Consider the following 16,156-nt stretch of genomic DNA (forward strand, 5'->3'; position numbering starts at 1 on the left):
TTATGTAAAATATATAGAAGTCCATTACTGTATATAGTAACCGTTAAGTCTAATATACCATAGTAAGCTATACTACTTTTTCCTTTGGGAAGGTACCATCTGTGCAGTCTTCAATTCTGTTGAAGAAAGATGTTGAATCTATTTAATTATTCTTGAAAAATAATTGATTTCTGTGCATTTTTTCCCCCACACTGCATCAAATTAAAGTTGATTACGTCGATTAAGCATCATAAGGTGGAGGGTGGGGGGTGGTTCCCTATTTTTTTTTGCTGGGAGTTTGCAACCCTATTAGTTAGGTTGCTTAATATTTCTGCTAAGTACTCTGTAAAATACCAGAATAGGAAGGATAGAGTAGGTTTAAGTTTATTAGATTGATCAGTATTGCTGAACTATGAAATATTTTGGGTGCAGTGTATTTTTTGCATACAGGTATAACAGAATAGCTTTAGTGTTGTTGTTTATTTAAACTTGAGTATGAACTTATACAAAATGCAGCAATATATTAAAAAAACAGTTTTATTGATTAAAAAAACACACTATATCGGATTCATATCTGTATCGGCCGATATCCACATTTATGATATCGGTATCGGTATCGGACATAAAAAAGTGGTATTGTGCCATCTCTAATATGTATATAGATTTTGACATCTGTCAGTCATTTACACTGGTTTGCAATTTCTGCAGAGTATTAGTATTAGTATGCTCAACAATGACTATAATGGCCACTGCCTGGAAAACAAAGGAGATTTTGACCCCTGTGAACATCATCTAAACACTCTTTTCGTTTTCATGAATACTCAGATTGTAATAACAGTTTCAAAAAGGTGTACACGGCCCACTCAGTGATGAAGTAAGTCAACAAAGCGTGTTTGTACCAGATTGCTTGGATGGATTAAGGTGTAAGGATCCCCCTCCCGTGATACCGTCTGTTTTGTTTTTTTTGTCTTAGTTAGACAGAACTCCCAAGTGACTGAGTTTAATTCCCTCTTTCTCTGCGTCACTGTTGTCTCTCATCTGCTACTTCTATACTATCTACTATCTTTGCTTTCCTTGTTATTTCTTATCTCTCTTCTTGCTTGTTCTGTATCTCCATCAACCTCTCTGCCTCTCAACACAGGTACCCACAGCCAGTCAGCAGCCATTCAGCTGAAGGAACCCCAGGGTGGAAAAAGCCAGCGAGCAGAAGAGCACCTCCAAAGCCTTCCCGGCACTCTCACCCCACCAAATTTGACTCCAGTTCTCCCAGCTCATGAGGAACCAATGGACCATGAGTTGCAGAGGGGGCAACTGAATTCTGAACCAAACCCAGGGCCTAACAAGAGGGCAATGGGAGATCTTGGGACTGAAGAAATAGTCAAGGTTGAAACAAGCATAAGAAAGATTAATGGACAAGATAGCGCAGGTGGGGCCTCCAGCTCCTACAGGCCAATTCGCAGGGGATTCCCAAGACCAAGCGCCCATAATCACTTTGACATAAACGAGCACCTGCCCTGGATGATTGTACTGCTGCTGTTGCTGGTGCTGGTGGTGATCGTAGTGTGTAGTGTGAAGCAGAGCTCTCAGGTGTTGAAGAAGGGCCCAATGCAGGACCCGAGCAGCATCATGGAGAAGGCAATTCAAAAGAAACCACCTGCACCACTAACTCAAGCCCGAGAGAAGTGGATCTACTATTCCAATGGACAAGGTAAACCTACTGGATCTTTTGGTGTTGGAAACTGATTTTCAACTGAGGTAGAAACAGTTAGATCTTCAGAAGAGTCTCTAAGACTTTGAAATTGCACACATTCAATTATTTTGATAACTTGGGGTTTGGTGCTGAAGTTGTGGAACATAAAAATCTATCTCTATCATGTCTCTTAGTTCGAGGGGTTAGGGTTAGGAGTTAGGGTAATTCAGTTAAAATTCAGCGACATGGATAAATAAAGGGAGAATTAATCATTTGATGTGAATTTGGGGCTTCAAAGTTAATCTACTCCTAACCTTTAATCAAGTGACTGAAGAAACTACTAACATGACAAAGGGTCTTACCATGGCCATTGTGCTTTTTGTAAACTCAGCATTGTTTCTACTAAATGCTCTACATCTGCAGCTCACAGGAGGCTGCAGACTCTTAGTTACTCAGTGCATATCTCAGGCTAACGTTATAGCGTGCGTGAGTTCTGCTTGTGAACTGCGTAGATCCATCTGTTGATTGGACCTCTATTGGTATCTGGCCAAATCAGTTTTGACCCACAGCACATGGTGTGCAGGACAGTGGTTACACAAGCGAGGATATGACCCTGTTGTACAATCCTGCTGTCACAAACCACCCCAACGGTGCTCAGGTCGCCTTGCTGCTCTTAGTTCTGCAGTTTCATCTCAGTGCATCTTCCTTCCCTTTTTCTCTTTTTTAGTTTTATCTTCTTATTGTATTTTTCTTTGTCTGTCTTTTCCTTTTTGTTACAAATTTCCTGATGTTTCTTCAATTTTTATTAACTCTTGTGTCCCTGTTGTAAACCTGCCTTTCTGTTTGCTTTTAATCATATCTCTACCTTCTAATTTCCTTTCTGTTCTTTGTTTACTTGTTTTTTCTTTTTTCTTTCTGTTTTCTGTCAATTCTCAGCCCCGTACCGATCCCCTCCACAGTTTCTTATTGCCACTCTCTGTAGCTACAGATTGAGATGTAGGGTTGAATGTTTTCTACAAGTAGAAAACATTCAACCCTACAGCACAGATCTTGATTTCACACTGACTCAGGACAAGAGACCCAGACTCAGGGAACATATCCTGACAGAGACACTCAAGTCTCAAGTAGAAATCTGTGTATGTGTGTATGCAACCTTCTCTGTGTGTGTGTTCTTTGATCAAGCTGAGACATCCGCTACCCTCTCTCTGCTCCCTCATTGACTGACCACAGAGAACTGGAATAATCTGGTTTCAGCTGCATCAGAGTTGTTGTTTGGTTGGCAAGGAACATTAGTGGGTCAATCTGGTCTCTTACAGAGTGACAAAGAGATATATGGAGAAAAGGAAATGAAGAGGGAACGTGAGATAGTGCTGGAGTTGTGTGTGTGTTGTTTGGAGGGGCTAGGGTTTGACACAGGAAGTGTTATACTGTTGCTGGCTAACCACATTGGGCTTTCCCTGCTGTTACCTAGCAGCCCTGATACTTAAGATGCCTGTTATAGAAAGGAAAGGTAGGCAGTTAGAGAAACACAAGTACATTTTATGAAGCTATCAATTATCATTCAACTTTACAACTCCCAGCTTTACCAACATGGTAAATGTGATGGTCTTGAGTTGAGTAAAAGCATTTTTGGCTTATACAGTTACTTCTTTTTAATACTCTTGATTTTTTTAAATATAAAAATAGGTCTTTCTTTTAGAAGTTCATACATTGAACAAATGACTCATAGCAACAGTAGACTTATTAGATATATGAGCTAACTTTACAATTGTAGCATTTGTATGAAAAAATTAATCCTCTGTGCTTATTTATAGTGGGTGGACCTAAAATAACCATAATGGCAACCGCCTGGCGAAGTTGGAAACAAAATATTTAAATAAGGGCCAAAGTTTCAAAGATTGATGTAATCTCACAGCAAATCAAGATTCAGTATGCTTCAAAAAACGTTTTCTATAGTTCATTATGAGTGCAGGAAGCCCCACCCAGCTGCTAACCTTGCTTTTTGGGTTTAAGCGGGAGGAGTGAAAAAGCCACCTGAGTGGCTGGGAGTCCCAGTTTGATATAAATAAGGATTATTATGGGTACTATGGATCATGCAGGTCTACTTTAATGTAAAAGAAGTTAAATTATGAGCTCCTGTTTTGGAGCTTGATTTGTCTCTGTTGGATGTGCAAATAAGCAGTTAATTGCTGAAGTTTGTCATGTTAAGTTTATATGGTAATAATAGTTTTGTGTTTACAGCTTGTCCTGATTCTGCCAAGTGACAAAAGAAAATGAAGAAACAAAAAAAAACCCAGTTAATTGTGCCTCATGTTGTTTTGTTTTATTTCAAATGGGTCTAAGATCAGATTATGTTTAACAGGAAATGATCTGGACTGTGTTACCGCCATGTTTCTCATTCCTGGATCTTGGAACCAAAAACCCTAGTGGTGCTTAAACCGAACAAAACAAACATTGCCTTGACATGGCAATGTGAGTACATGTTAGTGTTCTTAAAAGAATGCTGACAGATAAACAGCACCTGCTAGAATAGATTGGTGTCATAATCTACAACAACAGGTGTCCCTGAGGATACAGTTCCTAAATGCACGACTATGGGCAAATCATTTGAAAAAAAAACAACTACTTGATGAAACTCATTAAACACATTAAAGTAAATAAAGTCTGGGTTTCAAATGAACCTGTTTAAATGATTCTGTGTTTTTGTGCATTATGTTTGTGTTCTCCTGATTAGATGAGTAATCCACTGCCCATGTGTATGCATTTAGGTGAAGATATGTGTGTACACATGCAACCCCCAAATAGCCACTTTTCTCTGATTTTTACTCTGTGGAACCTTACAACAAAACAGCTTCTTAATACTTCCAAGGTGTGTGGCTGGCTTTGCTTCAAGGTTGTAACGCCCCTTTACTGGGGCCGTTAAAGCATTTGTGCAATAAAGGGAAAAAGAAAGGGAAACGTCAAAGCACAGATCACACACATACAGTGTTTGGCATTTGGTCAGGGCTGGCAAGGAAGTAGTGAAATGTGCTACTTCTCCACAGCAGGGGTTGAATGGGGCTCTCCAGGGCTGCAGCCTAGGTTTGTGTTATTGGGATCTGAGAAATATACTTATTTTCTGAAACAAAGGCCAGCAATTAAGATGAAATGAAGGTCAGTGAATATGCTGTGTTATTCCAACATCAAGTCACCTAGAAGTGTCTGAAATGACCTTTCAAATTGTGGTTTGAATTTACATAGTGATTAGCCAAGTGTGCAGAAGTTAAAAAGAAGGCTTATGGTCTAACTTCTAGTACACATTCTACGCGGCAGTGTTTGTGAACACCTAAGAATATGAATGCCTGTAAGGCATAGCCCAAAGATTCATTCATTCATTGTATTAATTATTCCATTAAGACACAAATGACAGACTGAGATCAAGGAACTAAGATCCAACCAAGAAGATACATTTTGATTAACAGTTTCATGGATGTTATGCTTGATTCCTCTCTATTTGAAATGATCTGGAAAAGAGAGGTACATAAAGACTTGGCATTTTGGTTCAGTCACAGAGTCCTAGAGATCAGTCAGTGATCCACTGGGAACCACTGATTACCAGCTTCCAATAGCTGCTCTTAGTTGCTGTGAAGTTTCTAAAACCCAGTTCATGCAGGCCTAGAGATCAGTTGGCAACTATCTGGCTGATTCTGCAACTGGTTTGTGAGTGGTTGCTGGCAGTCTCTAGCATGGCATTGAGAGTTGCAATGAAAAGCAGGTTGCTGCAGTGAATAGTAGTTTGCATGGAAAACACAAATTGGTCTGCAAATACTTGCAAACTACTTGCCAAGTTGTAGTGAAAGAGTGAGAAATGTGAAAAACTAGAAATGTTAACCTCCCAAGTAAAAGCTTTGCTGTTTCACTACCACTTGGTAGAAAATTTCACTGGGCGACAGCCTGCGGTGGTGGTTAGAGGGTCCGGTGGCGCCAGTGTCTGGCAGCCTCGCCTCCAGCCAACACTCGCCAATAGGGCTGGGGGATATATCGAGTTTTTAAATGGGGCGATCGTGGCTCAAGAGTTGGCAGTTCGTCTTGAAATCGGAAGGTTGCCAGTGAGCCTCTGTCAGTGCGCCCCAGCGCAGCTGTGTCTACAATGTAGCTTGCCATCACCAGTGTGTGAATGTGTGGATGACTGAATGTGTAAAGCGCTTTGGGGTCCTTAGGGACGAGTAAAGCGCTATACAAATACAGGCCATTTGCCATTTAAATATATATCGATATATTTTTATATGAGATGTGACAATATTGTTTATATCGATATAGTCTATGTTGCATTATGATTATACTTGTGGAGCCGCAAGTTTGCCTCTCTTTCGTCCACTTTTGTCTCTAAGCAACGCTACTCTGCCTCGCCTCTCTTCTTCACTGAACACAACTACCCCTCCCCCATCGCTTCACCTGCAAGCAACAACAAGATGGACACTGCAACTATCAAAGAGGAGCTGGTCGGTAAAAAGAAAACATTTGAAAATTAGTAATTTAGAGATCCACGTTAGCGCGGTTAGGTCGTTAATGCGTTCACAAAGTCCAGCCCCACGCTGTAACTTGTTAACTGCGTTATGGCCTTAATGTCATTTTAACAAGATTAACGCTGGCAGCACTAATTATTATTAGTATTATTTGGAGTGTCAGATGAGCAGCAGTGTATTCTGTAGAGAATGTTGAGAAAGCGTCCCGACTAAAGGTTGGAGCACTCTCTTTCATCGTATTTTCACTATTTACAACAGCGCCATGAAGTGCAAAATGAAGAGTGTGTGAAACTGCATCCTGTATCCCGGACCGCGAAGTCTCACAGCCTCCTGCACCGAAACAAACCACCTTACAAAACTCATGTACCGTATTTTTCGGCTGTAAGCTTACACTAAAATCCTTTCATTTTCTCAAAAATGGACAGTGAGCCTTATGTATGAATTCTGGTTATGCTTACTGACCGCAAACTGATTTTATGTGGTACACGGTGCTCAGAAATCTGTCAAAAAATGTTTTAATATGACTTCTTCTTCGAGATATATATTGTATATCGCTATCCAGCTAAAGAATATCAAGATATGAATTTTGGGCCATATTGCCTAGCCCTACTCACTAACTAGTTAGAAGATAATTTTTTTTTCTCTAGTTACCAGATGTTGCCAGGGGGTTGCCAACTGATCAGTTGCTGTGTGTCACTGAGCCAAAGGCTACAATGTTGCTAGATATGTAAGCATCTGTTAGCTTTAACAGGGCTCGGACAGTCTCGGTCGTTGTGTCCTTGGGCAAGACACTTCACCCGTTGCCTACTGGTGGTGGTCAGAGGGTCCGGTGGCGCCAGTGTCCGGCAGCCTCGCCTCTGTCAGTGCGCCCCAGGGTGGCTGTGGCTACAATGTAGCTTGCCATCGCCAGTGTGTGAATGTGTGTGTGAATGGGTGGATGACTGGATATGTAAAGCGCTTTGGGGTCCTTAGGGACTAGTAAAGCGCTATATAAATACAGGCCATTTACCATTTAAATATAATGACTAATAGCCCTCCTGTTGTGTGCACTCCAACCCCCCTTACTATAGTGTTCTGGTCACCATTGTTTTAACAGTTCTCAAATTAAAAATTCAAAAATTCAGTGGCTGGGTCACTGGGTCGTTCAGTCGGTTGTTCAGTGGTCATTCAGTGGGTCTTTTATTTTGTCATTCAGGGGGTCAGAGGCCAAAGGGGTTGGGGGGTGGATTCCCATTCATTTTCTATGATGGTCGGGAACACCACAGATGTAACAAAGTTGATTAAAACACTCAAAATTCAACGAAAGAGGTGCTCATCACTTTTATATGTTCAAGTGCATAGTGTGGAGGATGTCATAAGGCCTCGAGGCAATCTTACCAATTTGTAAATTGGTAAGATTTGACCTGAGCACCACAGGAAAGACAGTGAAGTTCCCACTTTATAAGAATTACAGTGCAATGTTGATGTTTCAAAGAGAAATCTTTGTGTTAGTTCTCAGTTTGATCTGGAAAGAGCTGTTTCGATACAGCTTCACTGTTCCATCTGTGCCAGGTATAGCATCATAGCATTTCAGCAAGTGGATAGTGCTACAACTTAAACTGCAACTCCGTTCTTACCACTTGGACAGGTTGCAGTTGCCTGGCTAACAGCTTTCATGGTTGAAACCCTGCCTTTGCAACTGCTTTTTCTCTATTGTCAACAGATTGTCAAGACATCCATCTATTTGTTGTGGTTGTAGATGTTGTTGTGCCAACCAGCAGTTAGCTAATACATGACTTTAGCATTTCTGTTTGTGATGCAAATGCATACAGAAGATATAGTTCTTGGAAAATTTGACAGTGATCATGTAACCTAGGGGAGTCCCTAGAACTCTTTGGACCGAAAAGTGCTTTTTGACATGGCATAATGAAACTGATATGTGTTCCTTTAATCGCTTGTGTTTGAGTATGTAATAATGTGAAGTGATGTGATTATGTTTCTCGTACAAGGTTTGTTGCATTATCAAAACTGCTCTTTCCAATCAGTCCAAAACAGCTGTGACATTTTGTGTATGCAGTTTTTAGTGATGGCTTACAAAGATGGAAAAACACATTGTATTCCTGTAAGATGACATCAAATAAAGGCAGGCTGCACTTAGTGTGGTTACCAGCCATATTATTTACAACCTATATTTCCAAAGTAAGTTGCACACTGTTGAGGAAAACATGAAGGAAAACAACATTCTAACTACCCACCATCCTTCCTCATTAAACATCCACACCGTTAATAATGCCAGGTTCCACATCCAAGCCCAGTGGGGAGTCGTGTTAGAATATACTTTGTGCTGTAACAGGGTGGGCTGGGGTAGCCTGCTCTCTGTTCAGCCTGGGATTGATTGTGGAGTAGAGTTTGAGGGGTTTGTTGCCTGGTTAGAGGTACACAGTTCCTGTTGCACTCCCACACAGCCACATAAACAATTCACTAATTTATTGTTTTGTGTTCCTAAATTGGAATGAACGTGAGAGGACTATCTGATGTGATTAATTCAACAAAATGGTATTTGTAAAGACGTTGACGCACAAAGCACCCTGCTTCCCATCATGCTACGGTACAGAGGTGAGACCACCTGTTGGATCTAGTGTTTGTTTTCCCCAATTTCCCAATTCTCAGTTGGGTTTTAAGGAGTTTCCTGGACGATGTTCTGTAGCAATATTATCAGTAATTGAGGCTTACTGCATGTCCATATTACTGAGAAGTCTAATATTCTTGAATTCTAAAATTTTAAGTGTTAACTGCTTAGATTATGCGTCTCAGAAGTCTCAGAAGTGGTGTCACTGGCATTGCAATCAGGTCAAAATATTCATTATGTCCAAAATCATGCACAAGTCAACAATATACTTTTATGTTGTTTCTATTGCTCTCTTGTCGGAAGATTTATTGTGAATGCGACGTTCTGGGAACACCGAGAAGATATTACTTTAAACAAACAGTCAGGTAAACTCAAGGATGAACTGATTTGATTTTCTTGGTCAAAAAGTCAGTGTCACGGTTATGAGATAGAATACAGGGTGGGCCATTTATATGGTTACACCGTAATAAAATGGGAATGGTTGGTGATATTAAAGTCCTGTTTGTGGCACATTAGTATATGTGAGGGGGCAAACTCCTCAAGATGGGTGGTGACCATGGTGGCCATTTAGAAGTCGGCCATCTTGGATACAACTTTTGTTTTTTCAATAGGAAGAGGGCCATGTGACACATCAAACTTATTGGTAATGTCACAAGAAAAACAATGGTGTGCTTGGTTTCAACGTAACTTTATTCTTTTATGAGGTATTTACAAGTTTCTGACCACTTATAAAATGTGTTCAATGTGCTGCCCATTGTGTTGGATTGTCAATGCAACCCTCTTCTCCCACTCTTCACACACTGATAGCAACACCGCAGGAGAAATGCCAGCACAGGCATCCAGTATACGTAGTTTCAGGTGCTGCACATCTCGTATCTTCACACCATAGACAATTGCCTTCAGATGAACCCAAAGATAAAAGTCTAAGGGGATCAGATTTGGAGACCTTGGGGGCCATTCAACTGGCCCACGATGACCAATCCAATTTCCAGGAAACTATTCATCTAGGAATGCTCGGACCTAGCACCCATAATGTGGTGGTGCACCATCTTGCTGGAAAAACTCAGCGAACGTGCCAGCTTCAGTGCATAAAGAGGGAAACACATCATCATGTAGCAATTTCAAATATCCAGTGGCCTTGAGGTTTCCATTGATGAAGAATGGACCAACTATCGTTGTACCCCATATACCACACCAAACCATCACTTTTATTGTTCCAACAGTCTCGGAGGGATCCATCCAATGTGGGTTAGTGTCAGACCAATAGCGGTGGTTTTGTTTGTTAACTTCACCATTCACATAAAAGTTTGCCTCATCACTGAACAAAATCTTCTGCGTGAACTGAGGGTCCTGTTCCAATTTTTGTTGTGTCCATTCTGCAAATTCTCTGCGCCGATCTGGGTCAACCCGGTTGAGATGCTGCAGTAGCTGGAGTTTGTAAGAGTGACATTTGTGAGTAGCTAATATCCGCCGAAGGGATGTTCAACTAATGCCACTCTCCAGTGACATGTGGCGAGTGCTACGCTGTGGGATCTTGCTGAATGAAGCTAGGACAGCCACTGATGTTTCTTCATTAATGACAGTTTTCTTGCGTCCACATTTTGGCAAATCCAACACTGAACCAGTTTCACGAAACTTAGCAAGCAGTTTGCTAACTGTAGCATGGGAGATAGGTGGTCTTGTAGGGTGTCTTGCATTGAAATCTGCTGCAATGACCCGGTTACTGCGTTCACCAGATATCAACTCGATTTCAATCCGCTCCTCACGTGTTAACCTCTTCGATATGTCAATGGCTGTGAACAAAGAGAAACTTGTAAATAACTCATGAAAGAATAAGGTTACGTTGAAACCAATCACACCGTTGTTTTTCTTGTGACATTTCCAATAAGTTTGATGTCACATGGCCCTCTTCCTATTGAAAAAACGAAAGTTGTATCCAAGATGGCCGACTTCTAAATGGCCACCATGGTCACCACCCATCTTGAGGAGTTTGCCGCCTCACATATACTAATGTGCCACAAACAGGACTTTAATATCACCAACCATTCCCATTTTATTACGGTGTATCCATATAAATGGCCCACCCTGTAGAATAGAATAGAATAGAATAGAATAGACTGATGAGGTCAAAGATCACAATCCAAGATGGCTGCTAGGGTGCAGACACACAGCTTGGCAGGTCCTGTGCGTTTGCCAAAAAACCCACCTAAAAACCACTGGATCTTGACATCAACTTGTCTTTTTGTTTTTATACATTTTTATCTTCTGTGGAGTTCGACATGTCCAAGAAAACTGGATAATTATACCACTTTCCCAGCCAAATGGAGTCAACATCTTTTGTTCACAAGATTCTTGGATTTTGGTCATGCTAGACCACCCCCAGGTAAACATGAACAATCAAATATACCACAACTGTTGCTGGAGATTCTGAAACTTGTTCTGATGCTACTTTTGGCTGGTGATATAGAACTAAATCCTGGACCTAATTCAAACATTAGTGATTTGGACTGGCTACAACTAATTAGCCTAGTTAGCCTAGGCCTGCCTGGGCCTCCATCTCAGCTGGCTGGGCCTCCATCTCAGCTGCCAGGGCCTCCATTTCAGTTGCCTGGGCCTCCATTTCAGTTGCCTGGGCCTCCACCTCAGCTGCCTAGGTTTCAATCTTGGCTGCCTGGGCCTCCACCTCAGCTTCCTGGGCCTCCACCTCAGCTGCCTGGGCCTACATTTCAGCTAGCTGGGCTTTCACCTCAGCTGCTCGGGCCTCCACCTCAGCTGCCTGGGCTTTCACCTCAGCTGCTCGGGCCTCCACCTCAGCTGCTCGGGCCTCCACCTCGGCTGCCTGGGTCTCCACCTCGGCTGCCTGGGTTTCCACCTCAGCTGCCTGGGCTTCCACCTCAGCTGCCTGGGCCTACATTTCAGCTAGCTGGGCTTTCACCTCAGCTGCTCGGGCCTCCACCTCAGCTGCCTGGGCTTTCACCTCAGCTGCTCGGGCCTCCACCTCAGCTGCTCGGGCCTCCACCTCGGCTGCCTGGGTCTCCACCTCGGCTGCCTGGGCTTCCACCTCAGCTGCCTGGGCCTCCACCTCAGCTGCCTGGGCTTCCACCTCAGCTGCCTGGGCCTCCACCTCAGCTGCCTGGTCTTCCACCTCAGCTGCCTGGGCCTCCACCTCGGCTGCCTGGGCCTCCACCTCGGCTGCCTGGGCCTCCACCTCGGCTGCCTGGGCCTCCACCTCAGCTGACTGGGTTTCAATCTTGGCTGCCTGAGCCTACATCTCAGCTGCTTGGACCTCCATCTCAGCTGCCTGGGCCTCCACCTCAGCTGCCTGGTCTTCCACCTCAGCTGCCTGGGCCTCCACCTCGGCTGCCTGGGCCTCCACCTCAGCTGCCTGGGCCTCCACCTCAGCTGCCTGGGCCTCCACCTCAGCTGCCTGGGCCTACATTTCAGCTAGCTGGGCTTTCACCTCAGCTGCTCGGGCCTCCACCTCAGCTGCCTGGGCTTTCACCTCAGCTGCTCGGGCCTCCACCTCAGCTGCTCGGGCCTCCACCTCGGCTGCCTGGGTCTATACCTCGGCTGCCTGGGTTTCCACCTCAGCTGCCTGGGCTTCCACCTCAGCTGCCTGGGCCTACATTTCAGCTAGCTGGGCTTTCACCTCAGCTGCTCGGGCCTCCACCTCAGCTGCCTGGGCTTTCACCTCAGCTGCTCGGGCCTCCACCTCAGCTGCTCGGGCCTCCACCTCGGCTGCCTGGGTCTCCACCTCGGCTGCCTGGGCTTCCACCTCAGCTGCCTGGGCCTCCACCTCAGCTGCCTGGGCTTCCACCTCAGCTGCCTGGGCCTCCACCTCAGCTGCCTGGTCTTCCACCTCAGCTGCCTGGGCCTCCACCTCGGCTGCCTGGGCCTGCACCTCGGCTGGCTGGGCCTCCACCTCGGCTGCCTGGGCCTCCACCTCGGCTGCCTGGGCCTCCACCTCGGCTGCCTGGGCCTCCACCTCAGCTGACTGGGTTTCAATCTTGGCTGCCTGAGCCTACATCTCAGCTGCTTGGACCTCCATCTCAGCTGCTCGGACCTCCACCTCGGCTGTCTGGGCCTCCACCTCGGCTGCCTTGGCCCCCAATGCGGCTGCCGGGTCCCCATCTCGGCTGCCTGGGCCCCCACCTGCTCTACCCAAATTACAGTCTCCGGTAAAGGGTTTCTCATCATTAAATGCTCATAGCATTGTCAACAAAAGGACAAGAAATCCTGCTATTAAAATTTACAGAGGAACAAAGATCTGCAAGACATTTAATCAGGCTAAAGTAATCTGGGACACTAAAAATAAACCAAAGGGGCTTCTATGTGGACACATTAACATTCGCAGTATGTTACCAAAGCATGAGCAACTGGAACATATTCTAAGCAATTCCAATATTTCTATTTTGGGTATCTCTGAATCTTGGCTCACAAGTTCTTCTCCTGAGTCTGCGGTTGTCTTTCCAGAGTACACAGTATTCAGAAGGGATAGAATTGGAACAAGAGGAGGAGAAATACTTGTGTATGTAAAAAAACACCTGGACTGCTCTTTACTTAGTTCACCAATAGATGTCGAAATAGAACATATTTCTGTTAAAATCACTCTTTCCCCAGAAATGTCATTTACGTTGATCTGTTTATATCGCCCTCCTTCCGCAAAGAATATTTTTTATGAACAACTACAGAGATTACTTAAATATCATACTATAAATAATAAGTCTAATGAAATAATCGTAATGGGAGATTTTAATGTCAACTGGGACTGTGAAAAGGACAGAAAAACACTCAAGGACATAATGGAGACTTTGAACTTTACTCAACACATTGAACAACCCACAAGAATAACGAGACACTCTAAAACTAAAATAGATCTGGTTTTCAGTAATAAGCCCGAGCGAATTATTAAATCTTATAATTTTATCACTGGTATTTCAGACCACAATTTTATATTATTTTCTAGAAAACTTATAAAATCACGGGTTAAGAATGACTTTCAAAGTTCATCTAATAGGAGATCCTTTTATGAATTTATACCAAGAAGTCAGCGACAAAATGTAGCAGAAGCATTAGCATCAGTTAACTGGGAGCCTTTATTGTGTAGTGATGATCCACAATTCTGCAGCAGTCACTTCACTGACATTGTCAAGGATGTTATATCAACATACTCCATTAGAGGTCGACAAAAAATAAAGACAACATCTAATTTGCCCTGGTTAAACAAAGAGTGCAAGAATTTAATGAAAACAAGAGATCAATTACTAAAACAGTTCCTGAAAACAGGTCTAACTCTGGATAGACAGAGATTTACTTCAATGCGGAACAAAGTAACAAGAAGTTTGAGACAGGCCAAAGCAAATTTTTTTATAAATATAATTGAAAGAGCCAAAGGTAATGGTAAAATTATCTGGCAACACTTAAATAAATTACTTGGCTGTCATTCAAACAAAAGTAAAAATACAACTGAACTTTATGTAAATAACTCTATTGTTAGAGAGCCTCTATCTATTGCCAGTAACTTAAACACTTTCTTTATTTCATCTGTTAAGGAGATCAGTCAGAGCTTTGACTCAGTCGTATGCTCTGATAATGTGAATGATGTTGGTCAAAATTTGTTCACCATCACTCATATTTCAGACACTGAAGTTGCTAAACTAATTACAGGTTTAAAACAATCAAAAGCACTTGATGTATATGGTATTAACACAAATTTCCTAAAGGAACATATGGATTTGCTTGTACGTCCAACAACTCATGTTTTGAATATGTCTTTCGAAGATTCCATTGTTCCAACAGATTGGAAAATTGCTGCAGTTACACCAATTTTCAAAGCAGGTGTGAAGACTGACATGGCTAATTATCACCCCATAAGCATACTCCCGGTCGTATCTAAAATAGCTGAGAAGTGGGTGGTTAAACTCCTCACTGCTCACCTAGAAAACACCCAGCCCTCATTACATCCATTGCAGTTTGGCTTTCGGGCACATCACTCCACAGATACTGCCCTGTGTATGTTAGTGGAGAACTTGAAGAGCTTGCTGGACAAGAGTCCCTGTATTGGAGCTGTATTTTTAGATCTGAAGAAGGCTTTCGACTCTGTAAACCAGGCGTGTCCAAACTTTTTTCACTGAGGGCCATATACATAAAAATATAGGAGGGGCTGGGCCACTTACTAGAAATTAGGTAAATAACCTTAACTTTAGTGTATTAAACTTAGAAAAATCACTTACAAGTGGTCGAATATATTATATTGTTGAATATAATTAAAGACAAAACTGCCTTCATCACAGCTTTCCATAAATGGATCTTTATTGATTTATTCAGAAAAAGCTTTGGTAGCTCATTCTCAGAACAGCAGCCTCAGATTTCTTCTTAGACAGAAGATTTACAGCACAGAGAAAAAACAATAAAGGGGAAATGGGACGGGTACATTTCAAGTTTGTTATTTAAGTTATTAGGCTTAGCAACACACCTATTAACGTTCGTTTGAAACCGTTATCAACATTAACAGACTGAACTGGACTTAATAACAGGAGTGCATATAATTTTAGTAAATTATTCTGGTGAGTATCAGCTGCGCTGGGTATGTAAATCGGGACATCCAGCCGCGGTGCTGATCACCACTCGTGCCAAAAATCCAGACAAATATCACTTGATCAAGGAGCAAATCTGCATCAGATGAGATCAGCTGACTTTGCGTGTACGTGGGCAGTGCACAGCGGTGTGTTCTGTGTGTTAACAAGAAAAGCGCATATAAGAAAGTGGTGTGCAAAAGCAGGGTAGTGACAGAATTGATGCGCATTATTGATATTTGAAGCATGTGTACCTGCACATTAACACACGGGTACTGTGGAATATATTTTTTTACTCACCTAAAGTGCTCGTCCACTCCCCGCAAAAAAATAGCAGCTGTGCGGTGTCTGTGGCATCAGTGCTCTCATCGCATGCGATGGAGTAAAGATCAAAAGCACAGCTTTATCAGACAGTTGCAGTTTAATGTTGGCTGACAAGTCTTCAGCAACTGGATTTCTGGACATGCTGACGTTGTTGACGGGCGCATTATTTCGGTGACTTTAACGAGGCCGTGTTTTATGAGGTCTCCATCTGAAAAAGGCTTGCCATGTCTTGCGATGAGTTGGGCGACCTCATAGCTGGCTATTGTAGCCTTTTCCTGGACCTTTTGAGCACGAAAAAATTACTGTTGCTGACCCCGCAGGAGAGATACCCTTTGCTTTAATTTCTGCTCTCGCTCAGCACCAGTGTAGGATGCATAGGCCTGATGTTTGGTTTCATAATGACGTCGTACATTATACTCTTTCATAACTGCCATAATTTCAGTGCAGATCAAACAGACACACTTCCCCTTGAATT

The 16,156-nt window shown here is 42.9% G+C and overlaps 1 protein-coding gene across 1 annotated transcript in view; it reads left to right on the top strand.

Moving 5' to 3' along the window:
• The window catches only part of tnfrsf21 (tumor necrosis factor receptor superfamily, member 21), a 73,582-nt gene that overhangs the window by 21,280 nt on the left and 36,146 nt on the right, over window positions 1–16,156 (top strand). The window contains exon 3 of the mRNA XM_085132985.1: window positions 1,121–1,687. Coding sequence (XP_084989111.1) covers window positions 1,121–1,687 — 567 coding nt within the window. The remainder of the gene's footprint in view (window positions 1–1,120; window positions 1,688–16,156) is intronic.

The sequence above is a fragment of the Neolamprologus multifasciatus genome, chromosome 15, assembly GCF_963576455.1.
Source record: "Neolamprologus multifasciatus chromosome 15, fNeoMul1.2, whole genome shotgun sequence".
Taxonomy (NCBI): domain Eukaryota; kingdom Metazoa; phylum Chordata; class Actinopteri; order Cichliformes; family Cichlidae; genus Neolamprologus; species Neolamprologus multifasciatus.